Genomic DNA, 14339 nt, shown 5'->3' on the forward strand with positions numbered 1-14339 from the left:
ATAAGTGTTGAATTATGTTATTTATAGTCGATTATATAACACTTTTTTTGTGTTATACTACACTTTAGTATAACACTTTTTTTGTGTTATACTACACTTTAGTATAACACATTTTTTGTGTTATACTAGACTTTAGTATAACACTTTTTTTGTGTTATACTAAACTTTAGTATAACACATTATTTGTGTTATACTACACTTTAGTATAACACATGTGTTATATTAGCTTAGAGAAACATAATCTTTTTTTACTTACACAAAACTAGGAAAACAAATATGAAAGTTGAAGCCAAATAAGGTAACATAAATAGATTTTTATTAATTACTCAAATGTAATTACAATATTTAGTCTACTAGTCTAGGCTTAAGAAATCATATTACAACATAATTTATGCCCAATTCAGATTCCTTTATCACCAAATACAAAACAAGAAATGTATACAAAAATTAGTGAAATACATTCTTCCATTCTTTGCATCAATATCTCGATGGCTTTGCAGTTTCTTTGAAAGTGTTATGCTTCAAAAACAGGTCAGTAAATGCCACCCTCAAGTTCTTAACCTCTCTATCTAATTCACTTGGTGTCCTTTGCCTGCAAGATCCTAGAAAATGGAGTAGGATCCACCAAAAACTGAGATAAGTCTACAGATCAGTGCTTGAAGTATCATACAAAAATAAAAATGTAAAACCCACATAGCTCTTACCATTTTCTGAAAGTTTTTTCAAGACTACAGTATGAACTCCATCTTTTAGATACCACAAATTGTCAACAGCAGCAACTAAATTACTTGTAACTAAACTATACTAAATTTCTATGACTAGAATGATAGTAAATGTAAAAGCAAATATTACATCCTTATGTTAAATTCAAGACTCTAGTGATTGACCTTAAATTAAAGAGTCATAAAAGAGTTTCAAAGAAATAGAAGACCTTATTGAAAACCCAAATTTCACCACTAATGTTTTAAATGCTAATTAAATAGAAATTTACAAAGGAACAATGCTGCATAAATACCAGTTTTGACATTAGACTCCAAATATCATAAAGTCAAATTTATATAAGAGGATTAGTTAAAGCTAAAGCTTTACAACCTTAATTAACAATCAGAATACCTTCAAGACAGACTGCTTATTAGCTTTCTGAATGTGAATATTGGCAAGGAGAAGAATTAGATGTTCCCTCTGGTTGGCAACATTGCCTTCCTGGTTAGAAAACACATTATGAAAATTCAAAGAAGCATCAAAATATGAGCAATGCAGAAGAAAATAGCTAAAACAAGAAGTTACCTTTGTAAGTTTTATCAAACATTTAACAACCAGATCAGAGAACTTCTGATTTCTGACAGCTAATGTCTCATTTGATGCAGGTGAGGGCCACCTTGAAGGATCTAATGGACGTAAGAGATTGATGAGAACAACAAAGGATGAAGTTCGATCTGCATTATCCTGTAAAGTTGAATAACAAATCAGACTAAAATAAAACATGCGAGTCAAGATAAGAATAAATGAAAAAAAGAAGAGGGAAGAAATGAAATGGCAAGTCTTAACCAGAATCTTTAGCATCAGAACATTCAAAGCTTTTAAAAGCTGGCTGCCATCATCCATAAGTGGAACTCTCTCATCCAACAGCCATAGAAGGAGCTCAGTAATTAGACTATCAAGAGTGCTTTCCTTGACAGCATAAGCCAGTCTCTTGTTTTGAAATGTCTAAAAATCAATTAGAATTTTACATCAACTAGTTAGGTTTATAGTAAGGTATATAAAAAAAATGGAAAAACAGAGTACAGTGTTAGCATTAAGACATTCAACAACAACATAAACCAAACTTACTTGCATGAGGGTGTTGAGAACATATTTACAAGATCTAGATGATGCTCCTGTCAAGCTGAGCCTCTAATACCTTGGAAGTACTGGGCCAGAGGCAGATCGTGTAACCTCTCAACTTTGCTCTGCTACATCCAATCTACAATAAATAAAATAAATAAAAGTTCAAAGTTAGTAGTCTAATAGGCTTGTATCAAAAGGGCTCTCTAGATCCTGGTGACGAATTTTTTTAGCTATAAAAATAAAGTAAATGTCCTCAGACAAGTTCAAAAATATTGGACGCAATGCAATGCAATGCAACAATTTGAAAACCAAATAAGTGCAGCCCAACAGTAGGAATACTACAAAGAGCTCTACAATAGATTCTTTCAAAGATTAAATATATTTTGGTGGCTGATATCAATAAGAGCTCTACAACAGATTCTTTCAAAGATTATATCTGTATTAGTGCCTATCAAATTGGTACCATGCTATTATTAATGCTTGTTAAGGACCTTAAAATTGGTTGAATCACAATATTAAACAATTTAGAATGGCTTATCAGATGACTAGAGTTCAAAACTTTTCCATGTTCAAATAAACAACTGGGATTATCTGGAGAAGGAAAGTCACAGCAAACAAATTTTCGTTTGAAAAACCATGCTCTACATAATTATATAATCAGAATCTTTTCTTTAAAAATGATATGTTTAACAAGAAGAGTAATACTTTATCTTCTCAGTCATCCTACAAAATTTAAAAAAGAACTACAAAGAGCAGTTGTGGGGGTCTAAAGCAACTGCATAAAATAGAGTACAAGGGTCTCTTTACTTACAACAGGTTAAACTTTGAAAGACAGTGTTACTTATTAACAGGTATATAGATAAGTTCATAAAGAGCAAGACCAATCACCTGAAATCCATGTACTAAGAGTAACTGAATTACTTCAGTCCCAATTCTTTTAACAGCGCTTTTTGTGCCAGTGATATCTGAAAAGCACTTCAATGCTCCACTAAATGTTGTATCATCTACAGAACCATTAGACCTACGAGTACGGACAGAAGGCTGCAATATCGAATGATACAAGGCAAATAAGAATATCAGTAATGAGTAAAAAAATTGCTTTATCATTACAACAAAATAACACTTTAGGACAACAATAACAAACTACAGCAATGACCATGGAAGAAAGTTCTTTGGTCAATATATGTGAAGTCTTATCATTGGTTGACTACTTTGTTCTTTCAACATTCCAAGAAGTCACTTACCTTTCCCACATATTTCCAAAAGTATTGCACAACAATTTCAAGCTTCCATTTAGGTTCATCGTATACCTGCAAAACATCCTCAGGATTGGCTGAGTGACCATGTTTTTGGAAAATTATATATTTTTACACAGAAAAATAACTACAAATTCATCATATATAAAACCATAAAACAGAGGAAACAAACCGGGGCAAATTCATTGTTTAGAAGTTAGATGAAATCTTATTTGTTCCTAAACCAGTAAGAAAATTATTGTAGAGCCATCAAATATTATAACCCACAATTTGTAACCATAAGAAAGTTAAAAAAACAATACATAAAATTGATCTTGGCCAAAAGAGTTGTCTCAACACTTTAGAGATTTATATTTTATACCATGCGCGCATAGGAACATAAACTATGTTGAAAAATGGCCTAAAAAAAAGCAGGAAGTGGAGATGATTACCGGAAGAAAAGGGTGGAAAATATCCTTATTATAAGTAAGCTCATCTACAATTAGCTCCACCATCGGAGTCCTGTATCATATTGTTCGGTTTTTTTTTTATTATTATAAGAGTATTATATAAAAGAGCTGAAAAAATAATTTTGTAAAGAGAGCTACTGTATACCTGACACCATCAGCTCTTGTAGTAGAACCTTCCTTATTTGCTTTCTTCTTATCTAGCTCCATAATCTAAATATAGTGTAAAACTAAAAATCAGTGACTCAGATGAAATTGGCTCAAAACAATACAAATCGACTTCTCATGGGGGACTTACAATTGTGAGAAATTTTTACATAGCAATGCAGGCATTCTTTCCAACCTCAAATAAAGCAACTATCACAGCTGTATCACAACTTTTAGCTGATTTTTCTTCGGAAATTTCTGGATGTATTTCATCATCATTAAATGCAACAGAACTCTGGTACAGTTGACACATAAAAGTTATACAATCCTTCACCAAGTTTTTGTAGTTTATTTTACGTGATCCCTGCAGTAGAAGATTAGCTTCAAATATAAGAGCCATGCTGTAGTAAAAATCACTTTGAAAATAGCACATCAACAAGAATAAATCCCTTCATTATTCTTTTCTTAAGATAGTACATACCAAAAGCATGTTAAGCAAAGACTCTTTCAAATGCGCCCGGCTCATGAGACTTGCAAACAACAGTGATTTACAGCTTAAGAATGTAGCCATGGAGTTAAATCTATAAAACCATACATACAATCATATGAACTACCTTCATATGCACTATTGCGCGGTACAAAATCACTTTCAAGAATGTTGATAAGATATTGAAATAATAACAGGTTTCTCAGGGACTGCACAAAAAAAAAAGGACTATAATAAACAACATAGAATTAAAGAAGCATGCTAGTATATAGATGAATTGCCCCTTACAATTACAAATATTGAAATATACTTACAACAAGCAGAAACTAATTAAAAATGTCAGAAAATTAATTATAACTTTAGAAAGTCTGAAAAAAAAAAACAGCATTATTTATGCATCTCACTTGACAAGTTCAAAGCAGAGCCAATCACCAAGTGTCTAAAGCATTATAAGAAGGGCAAGGATACCATGAAAAAGTGAAAATATTTGGACAGACGGTATGTATTAATAATCTCCAGAAGTAAAGGCTTTATAGCCATGAACAGTAGCGAGCAAGGTATTGTAATTAATTGAGCAGTAGTGGGATTCAAGAAATGGAGTACGAAAAACAACAACAGCAATAATAATAATAATAATAAAGACAAACCATAAATTACAAAAAAGTCCTAAATTACAATAAACAATGAAAAGGAAACTAGATAACCAACCTTTGTATCAGACTTTTGAAAGTTCATTCCATCAGTCACATTAACAAGGTCTTGTATCAGGCAATGAAAGTCCTGTGCTTCAGAAGATGATACATTATACAATGTGAAAGTATCATACCTAAGCAATCAATAACAGACAAATTCTCCGAACAAATACATGTAACACAATTCAGCACTTGGACGTTAGCCATGAAATGAATGAGCTTTCTTTTACACTACTAACTTTTTCATCATTTTCTAGGTTATAAAAATGGCCAAATATACAGAGAAAATATATATATATTTTAAAAAAATTACATGTTTATCTATTATTTTTTTCTTGAATGTACAAATCTCCTCAACCAAGCTTTCGCCTCATAGGAAAGTTGAAAAGGACAAGTATAGGAAAAGGTAACAGCAAGACACAAGCTCATTAGGAAATGCATGGTCCAGATATTAATATAAGGGGGCAAAGTCATATCGAGAAACACAATGTCTTAAACTTGTTATGGCATGGAGATGAGAAAGCATTTCAGAATCTTATTCAAAGTATATACAAAATGCAACAACCAGGAGAAAGACATGTATTTAGAAATGCAATTAAGACTGACAAGGAAGAAAGAGAAACTAACTTACATAGGAGTCTACTGGTCCCCCCTCGTTTTTATCACCTTCTCTTCCGTGACTAGAAAACTCTGGACTGAGATCAAATGGTGACCAAGCCTAAGAAGCACTGAGAGAGTGTCCACTATAAGACAATGCATATGACTTGCAGCATCAACATATAGAGAATATTGAAAAAAGAGACCATTTTAATATATAAATGCCCTCAGAGATTAATGCTAGAAATTTCATGAACATTGAAAATTCATTAAGAACCAATCACATCTTCAAGGTTTAAACACCACCACTTCAACCATCACCTTTGGCATTCACCACCACCAACAGCAAACACAAATCATCATCACCACAGCCAACATGAGAAAATAGTAATAAATAAATAAAATAAAATAAAATAATGGATCATGGTGAGTACCAAAGATGGTGAGAGCAGAAAAGATGGAGGCTCAAAATGAAATCAATGCACATATCAATACAAAAATAAAAGTTTTCATCATCAGGCACAAAGTAATCTAGAAACAAACCAAAGAACCGTGGAAAAAAAACGTATATAATTAATAAAAGTTTTTTTTTTACAAAAGACCCAATAAAAGAAAGTTATTAAAGGAAAGAGATCGCAGATATGACAACGTTACTCAGTAAAAAATACAATGAAAATACATATATATGATGAGGCAAATTTTAAATTTTAATCATCTAAACAACATTTCAGATCAAAAGTGCCAAAATATCAAACGGCAAAGTTAACAGTAGACCGAAAATATGAAGTCATAATGCAATTAAGAAAAATACATAAAGATCCCTGCCCCAAACTTTATATAAGTATAGCATATTATCTTAAAATTCTAGTCCAATAATGACCATGTATCTACAGATGTACATACAAGGCCTTGAAACAATATGAAAATAGGCATTTGCTTCTAGATATAAGGAATCCTTATAGCAGAATAAAAAATGAAAATTACTAATAGAAGGTCATTTTGCAAAGTGACATTAAAAAAATGTTATTTTGCCAAACCGCCTTGAATATTATTATATTTTAGTGTGAAACCCCCCAAAAATGGAATACTTACCTGCCAAAAGACAAAGTTTGTTCTGATCGTTTGAGAGACAGCTACATTAGCTCATGTATCTCGATTAAGCTTCAAAATAGAATAAAAGTAAGAAATGAACACCAAAATCTATGTTAAATGAACACCAATTTCAGTCAATTTAGAAAAGTCCAATGAAACACGCTACCTACCATATGTGAACTGAACTCCTTAGTAGACTGCAAGTTTACCAAGAGCCATTTGTCCTGAGAAGAGGCAGTTCCCTTTTCCTGCAGTAGCACAAACAAAGTTTTACGTGAAGAAACATAACATAAACACTTGACATTCTTATCCTCAAAAACTAACAACAGCACCATTTCCAGCCGGATTTGAATAATATCGTTTATAAGAAAAAGAAAATTACAGTAAAACTAAAAAAAAACATTAAAAATAAATAAATGGATAAAGAGTATTAGGAATTCTCCAAATGCATAAAAGTCACAGTAACTCGTGGCTGATGAAGGCAATACTGTTAAAACAAATTTCAAGTATAAATCCAAAGAGAAGCCCAAAACTAAACTCTAGCATACAAAACTATTATTAAGAGTCAGACCAGTCTTTAAATATTCTCATATACCTTTCAACCATAGAACCTTAAGAGAAATGCAAGGATCTCACTCCCTCAAAACAACTAGCTTAATTTATGCCTCAATCATTCGTATAAAACACAAGTCTCGTAATAAGATAAGGATTGCATGTTGAAAGGATAACCCATGATATACTATCTCCATTCAACAAACTGTAACTCAAGTTCAGGACTTCAAAGAAAGCTAAATAATACAATACATACTTTCTTTACACACATATATATAACACATACATGTATATAGATCAAGCATAATATTTGAAATAAAAAACAGAATATCTTAAAAGAATATACCTTCTTATTCAGTTTCTAGAGATCTTTCCCCTTTTTTGAAAGTTTAAATCAAGCCCTAAATCAACTTTTTCCAACCATATTTGTAATGAAGTGAGACCGGAAAAAAAAAACACAATAAATTATGAGCACAACAAAGTGATCGGAACATAAAAATACCCCATAAATACAAAAATGGATATTAAAAAAAAGCTTACTGTAATTGAGAGAGGGATACAAATTGGAGAAACATACCAGATCTTGCTTCCACCATGCGTCGAGGTGATGAAGACACACACAGTGTCGTTGTCCTCCTCCTGGGCAGATTGTATAAGTGGCGGGCAAGCTTAATCGTCCTCCTCCTGGGCAGATCGGTCGAGAAACGAAGAGAGAGAGGGGGGGTAAACGGGGAACAAAGAGAGAGAAGAGAGAAAGAGGGGAAATGGTGACCGACTGTGAAATGGGGAAATGGGGACCGACTGTGAAATGGGGAAATGGTTTTTTTTTGTTGTTGGTCAATTGGTCCGTGTGAAAATTTGGGGGGGGGGGGGGGGGGGCTGGGGAAAATTAGGCGCCAATTAAGTCCCGCCTATATACATATATATACTTATATATATTATAATACTTTTTGAAAAGAGTTATATTTTTGTGTTATGGAAATGGGTTTTTGTTGTAGTGATGTCGTCTGCCTGCTCTTTTGCGCGGCAGGTCTCCTCATGCGCCTTCACCTCCTGGCGAAGCGAGCCATCCAGCTCATGGATCCGAGCCTCCAAACCTTTGACCTTCTCCCGGTCCTGGATAGACTGAGTCACGGCTGCCTCCTCTGCGGCCTTTACTTAGAGAAGCTCCGCCTCCAGAAGGGCCATCTTCTCGTCAGCCTCGGCTTCTTTTCGGGACATGGCCTCTTCAAGCTGGAAAGTGACTCGATCAAACTCCGCGCAATCTGGATCATCCTGAGCAACCGCTTTGGCTAGGGACTCATTTTCCTGGGCTGTCTCCCTGGCCAAGGCCTCTTTGGCGGCTTCCCTTTGGTTCACGGCCGCCTCCAACTCCAGCTAGAGCGTCTCCATCTTCATGGTTGCCTCGGCCAACAAATCAGCATTCTGATGGGATAGGAAAGCATCCTGGAACAAAGCAAAGTTAGAAGTGTCCTTACTGAACAAGGAAAATAAGAAAGAAGATGTAAAGCAAACTTACAGCGGTGGCTTGATGGCAGAGAGCTTGGGAAATGAGCAGCATGTCCGGGTTGGGGATGGTGGCGTATCGCTTTAGTTGGAGATTGGACATGGTGTTCCCCACCTGATCCAGCAGGTCTGCCGTGAATGAGGTCGTGTCCTACCCCAGCTTAAGGCGAAAGCTCGTCTCAGCGACTAACTGATCCACGATCGGCTGAGGGGCACTGAAAGCCACCAGGTGCTCAGCGAATTCAACCTGACGATGAATCGTCAGGGCCTTGTAGGTCTCGTCCATCCTTTCCCAGACTTACCACGGTGAAGTTGATATGCCTCTAGCAGTGGACGACGGGACTCCAGTGACTGATGAGATGATTAACATCATCAATGATGTTATTGGTGAACAAGACACTAAGGAAGAAGGCGTAAATGAAGGAATTTCAGATGGTGGTGGTGTAATGCCCTGAATTCTCCGATGTGGTTTAATGGCGGGATTAGTAGGCCGGGAGGGTCATACTTGTTTAATTATGCCATTAATTGATAATGGGCATGTATATGTGAATTATATTATGATATGATGTTATATGCATGCATGTGGGTCTACATTTGAGTATTATGATATTTTGATAATTTGGCCCGTTAAGGGTATTTGTGTATTTGGGTGCATAATGTGATTTGTGAATGAGATTCCATTATTATGGAGATATATTCGAGCTATTCGGCATGAGACGGTCTTATATAATGGATTAGCGGTTTTGTCATAACGGGGTCAATTATTGGGTAATATGAATGTTTATTTGATGATAGATTGGGAGTTATTGAGATCAGGATGGAATTCTGGAAGTTTTGACTATAATGTCTCCGGGGGTGTTTTCGGGGTCCCAAGCACTAGGTTTTATTTGAGGTTACTTAAGCTTGAAGTAGCTTATCAGATAGAACGTACGTTAGAAAACCTCTCATTCTCTCCTTCGTTAGTTCGTTTTGCCGTTCAAGCGTTTTCGAAGAAATCTCGAGTTCTAGGAGTCGGAATCAAGCGAGGATCGAGGCATAGCGATCCTAGGAAAGATTAGAAGCTTCTTAACCAAAGGATTTGACGGAAAACAACCCAATCGAAGGTAATCTAAGTTTAAAGTTTTGAGTTTTTAGAGTTTCTAAGCTTTGAATTGGATTTTGTGAATCGTTGAGTTGTTGGTTCGATTGAGCCTCGAGTTTTGATGGTTTTAGGCCATTGCGAAGCTTAGGAACTTTGATTTGATGATTTGGGAATGTTTAGGTATCTTTTTTGAGGCTTTGGGATGAAGGAGAGCGTGTTTGGGGATGGCTCTAGGTTGGGGGCCACGGCCCTCGCTCGAAGAAGCAGGTGGAGCCATTCTGCCTTCACTGGGTGTCGCGGCCCTTGATGTTGGGCGTCGAGGTGCTTGCTCCTGGTGTGACTAGGAGTCGCAGCGCCTGAATGTGTGTTTTGACCCCGAGAACACAGTTTTAGGCTTCGGGATTGTTCCTACTACTTGGATTAGTTTGGATTGATGTCCCGGAGGCTAGATATTGGTTTGGAAACCTCTGTTGATCATTTTTATTGATGATGTCCCATATTTGGTTATGATTAGGTGATCGCTAAAGGACTAAAGGTTGATCGTTCTCAAGGGTCGTTCTTTTAATCATTCTAGCTCGAATCTGAGGTAAGAAAACTGCACCCTGTGTATGTATGACATGTGTGTTTGCTATTGAGGCATGTTGATTGATAAATGTGGACATGGATTGCATATTAAATGCTAGTGAATGTTGTTTTCTTGTATATGGTACTGACTAGTCAGGGACACTGACCTAAGAGTCAGAAATGGCATAGCGTCATGAACGCAGGGCCAAATGAAGATTAGATCTAATCGACATTAAACTTGAATGACTCATATGGGGCATTAATACTGGACTGACCCTAAGGTCGACGAAACTTATAAGTGCTTGGCTAGTCTAACACTAGTTACTAGAGCTAGGGCCGAAGGCCCAGGTGACTATTTGTCACATGGCTAGGGAACGATGTTCCATAGTTATGACTCTAAAGTCATGAGGAAGGTTATGTTGATGACTAATCACCATGCACCTATCCTGTTTAAGCTAGTGAAAAGCTCACTTATCTGTTAAGCCCAGGTGACCCTATCGTCACATGGCTAAAGAGGGTTGTACCCAACTTAGTGACTTTTGTGACTGTCACCTATCTGTTTTGGACTGATAGTCCTGAATGATTATTATGATCATTGTTGCTATTATATCATGCTATATTGTGTTTTCTTGCTGGGCCTTGGCTCATGGGTGCTATGTGGTGCAGGTAAAGGGAAAGAAAAGCTCACCCAACCTTGAGTGGAGAGCTTAGGTGGTGATGTGTACATATGCGGCCACTTGACCACCATGGCCAAGGAGTTCTCAGAGGAACTAGGGGGTTTACCCTATTTTGCCGCTTAGGTCGGTGGGTTTGTAAATTTGAAACAGTAGTGACCATTTTGAGTTGTAAATAATCTACAAACGTTTTGATAAGCTCATGAGCAGTTATATACTTAATAAAAATATATCATTTCCTTTTTATTGTTTTCAATATAACCTGTTAATAACACTTAGAGCACATTTTTAACCAAAGGACTCGGGTAGCGGGTCCAATTTCGGGTTCACCGTTCACCGTAATTGTTCTGGGGTAACCAGGACGTTACAGGTGGCAATAGTGCGGAGAATCAATTTGATGACCTATTTCAAGAGGTTGAAGCTGAGTTATACCCTGGTTGTACCTTGTTTTCTTCCTTAAACTTCTTGGCGAAGATGATGCACATGAAGCTTATGAATAAATGGACAAATAGTTCATTTGATGAACTTTTGAAGTTTATGAAATTTGCATTCCCGAAGGAGAATAAGATTCCGGCTTCATTCTATGAGTCTAAGAAAAAAAATAAGGAAGTTAGGGTTAGGTTATCAATCAATTCATGCTTGCAAGTACGACTGTTGTTTGTTCTAGAAGGAGAATTCCCTAAAACAGAGTTGTCCTATATGTGGTGAGAGCCGATGGGTTGACAAAGACACAAAGGGGAAAAAATTCACCCACAAAGTGTTGCGGTACTTCCCTTTGGCTCCTAGGTTGAAGCGTCTTTATGATTCAAGCCATACAGCAAATGATATGACCTAGCATAGTACGGGATGGTCGAAAGAAGATGGTGTGATGCACCATCCTATTGATGGGGGTGCTTGGAAAAAATTTGATTCCAGATATCCTGATTTTCCAAAGAACCCAGAAACATTCGATTGGGCTTGGCTACTGATGGTTTTAATCCATTCGGTAACATGAGTCTATCTTACAACATGTGGCCGGTAATATTCTGCATGTGGAGATTATGCATTTGGATCGACCTGGTCACACCAGCATAATTAGGGAAACGTCTCAATCTGTTCCAGATGTGGATGATGATTTCATCAATGATGATGAAGATGATGAAATTAGTGAAGATGATTTAGAAAATATAGATGATGATGTAGGAATCGACATTAATGAGGAATAATATTTTCATATGCATATTCATATTTGTATGTGTTAATGTGTCTGTTTTAATTTCAAGACTTTTAAATCAATATATGACTCTTGACATACAATGTTTGTTTTTCAATAGTTCAACTGCATTACCGAAATTATTTAAGTTATGTAATTAACCTTCAACTATAACTTAATTTAATTTAATAATTATTTAAACTACAAAGGTATGTATGCTATTGTTGCTTGTTCTCATGGAAGGGATGGAGTGGAGCATCCTCCTCCACCTCCAAATCCCACGCGAGTTCCTACTTCCTATGAGACAGGTAATATACTATAATTAGGCTATCTTTATCAATAAATGACAAATTGTTATTATTTTATTCAATTTAATTGTATTATTTAATTAACATATGCAGCAGCTGTCGCAAAAAGAAGAGGTTGGTCTCGATCCAAAAATTTGTAGCAGCTTGTCAACGACAATAAAGGTCTGTTGGCTCTATAATTTGATCTGAAGGAGGGAACCTACAAAGCATTTGGTGATTTTGGGAGTTCTTCATGAGACTTATTGGAAACCTTATTGGTCACCATGTCCCGTTATATTATAACTCGTGGCAGAGTGTTCCGGATGAGCACAAGATTGGATTGATGAAAAAACTTAAGGTAAATTTATCTACTTATTCACATGTAATGTTTTTTTTATATATAATTTAAAAAATCTCACCATTTTTTTAAGGAATTTTCCATTCTTCCCCGAGCACTCCCTAAGTGGCGACTGATAGAGACTGAGATTGAGCGAGAGTTTCAGGATCGTTACAAGGATTGAAAAGGTCGCAAGAAAAGACACTTTGATGAACATAAAGGGTATGATGATATCGATACTGTCAGAAAGAATCCACCAGAGGACATTTACAACGAGATTTGGCAAAAGATGGTTGACATTTTCACCACTCCACAGTTCATGGCAAGCTCAAAGGCAAATGCTGCCAACATAGCAAAACAGAAGTATCCAAGTCTACATGGATCGACTTCTTCTGCTTCTGCTCGATTTAAGAAGGTAAATAAAAATATATAGATAATTTGACATATTTTAAGTTATCGTAATAATAATTTCAATATTTAACTGAGATTTTGTTAAATTTTGTTTTCTAAAGATGAATCTTCAGACTAAGGAGCTGCCCAGCATTATCGATACGTTCCATGACATGCACAATCATCTGACACGTGAATGGGTGAACACGAATGCTAAGGATGCATATGTAAGTAACTTTCTAAGTTTTGTATATATGTATATTATTCAATTATATATGTATTAATTGTCCTGTTTCTAAACTACAGGATGTCTTTCAGCAAGAAGTCCAGACACAATCCCAATCTCAATCTCAATCTAAATCTGAAGCAGGAAGTGCCACTATAATTGAGACACAAGTCGTCTCAAAGGTACTTGGTCAACGTCGTGGCCACAACCAAGGTATTGGACGGAAGTTAAAGGGCACTATTACCTTTGCCTCAAGCGCCACCGGATCCTCTTCATAATCAGATGAATCACCATTTTCTTCCACCATAGTTGGCCCTCCAATGATATAACCTGAGGCTTTCCAGTCCATGATTCAACACTTCAGTCAAGCCTTTATGACCTAGAACAACAACTTCCATCAAATGCAACAATTTTTGCAAGCAACAAATCTGAACATCCAACTTGGACATGAATATGATACAATCCATGATGGCAAGCTTTCAACCACAACAACCACAGCAGCCACAACCACCACAACAGCCCGAAGATAATGACTTTCAAATTGATTTTTATGAAATTTAGTTTTATTATATTACTATTTTTAAATTATTAATATTTTGTGTTGTTTTTTTTAATTTTGGAGACAATACTACTTATGTTTTGTTATCTTACATTTTGGGGACTATGGATATTGTTAAATTGGCTTTATTATTTAATTGAATAAGTTGGTTTCATTTATTTATTTATTTAATATTTAATAAATTTTAATCAATATAATTAATTAAATATTTTTTAAAAAAAATTGTATACCTACAGCAACGACATGTCGTCACTGTAGGGTGTACGCTGAACACAAAAATATGATTTTTCATGACACTACATCAACGCCATGTTGTCACTGTAGAAGTTTTTGAAATTCAAATTTTCAAATTTCGCAACCACAACCATTGACAACATGTCGTCACAATATCCCAATCCAACCGAAAAAAAAAAAAGATTTCCTACTA

The 14339-nt window shown here is 35.7% G+C and overlaps 1 protein-coding gene across 3 annotated transcripts; it reads right to left on the bottom strand.

Moving 5' to 3' along the window:
* Positions 1 to 299: 299 nt before the first annotated feature.
* On the bottom strand, positions 300 to 3728 carry LOC133834570 (protein MOR1-like). Of its 3 annotated transcripts, none has more exons than XM_062264228.1 (9): positions 3678 to 3728; positions 3515 to 3584; positions 3072 to 3137; positions 2716 to 2831; positions 1831 to 1963; positions 1549 to 1707; positions 1288 to 1446; positions 1114 to 1203; positions 300 to 631 (listed from the first exon to the last, which is right to left on the bottom strand). In XM_062264228.1, exons 5-9 carry the CDS (start codon positions 1834 to 1836, stop codon positions 575 to 577), a joined length of 471 nt encoding a protein of 156 aa, XP_062120212.1. In that variant the 5' UTR covers positions 1837 to 1963; positions 2716 to 2831; positions 3072 to 3137; positions 3515 to 3584; positions 3678 to 3728; the 3' UTR covers positions 300 to 574. The 3 variants fall into 3 exon arrangements, with proteins under 3 accessions (XP_062120212.1, XP_062120214.1, XP_062120211.1); XM_062264230.1 differs by having other exon boundaries at positions 300 to 602; positions 2716 to 2868; XM_062264227.1 differs by having other exon boundaries at positions 2716 to 2868.
* Positions 3729 to 14339: the final 10611 nt, after the last annotated feature.

The sequence above is a fragment of the Humulus lupulus genome, chromosome 5 (genome assembly GCF_963169125.1).
Source record: "Humulus lupulus chromosome 5, drHumLupu1.1, whole genome shotgun sequence".
NCBI classification, from domain to species: domain Eukaryota; kingdom Viridiplantae; phylum Streptophyta; class Magnoliopsida; order Rosales; family Cannabaceae; genus Humulus; species Humulus lupulus.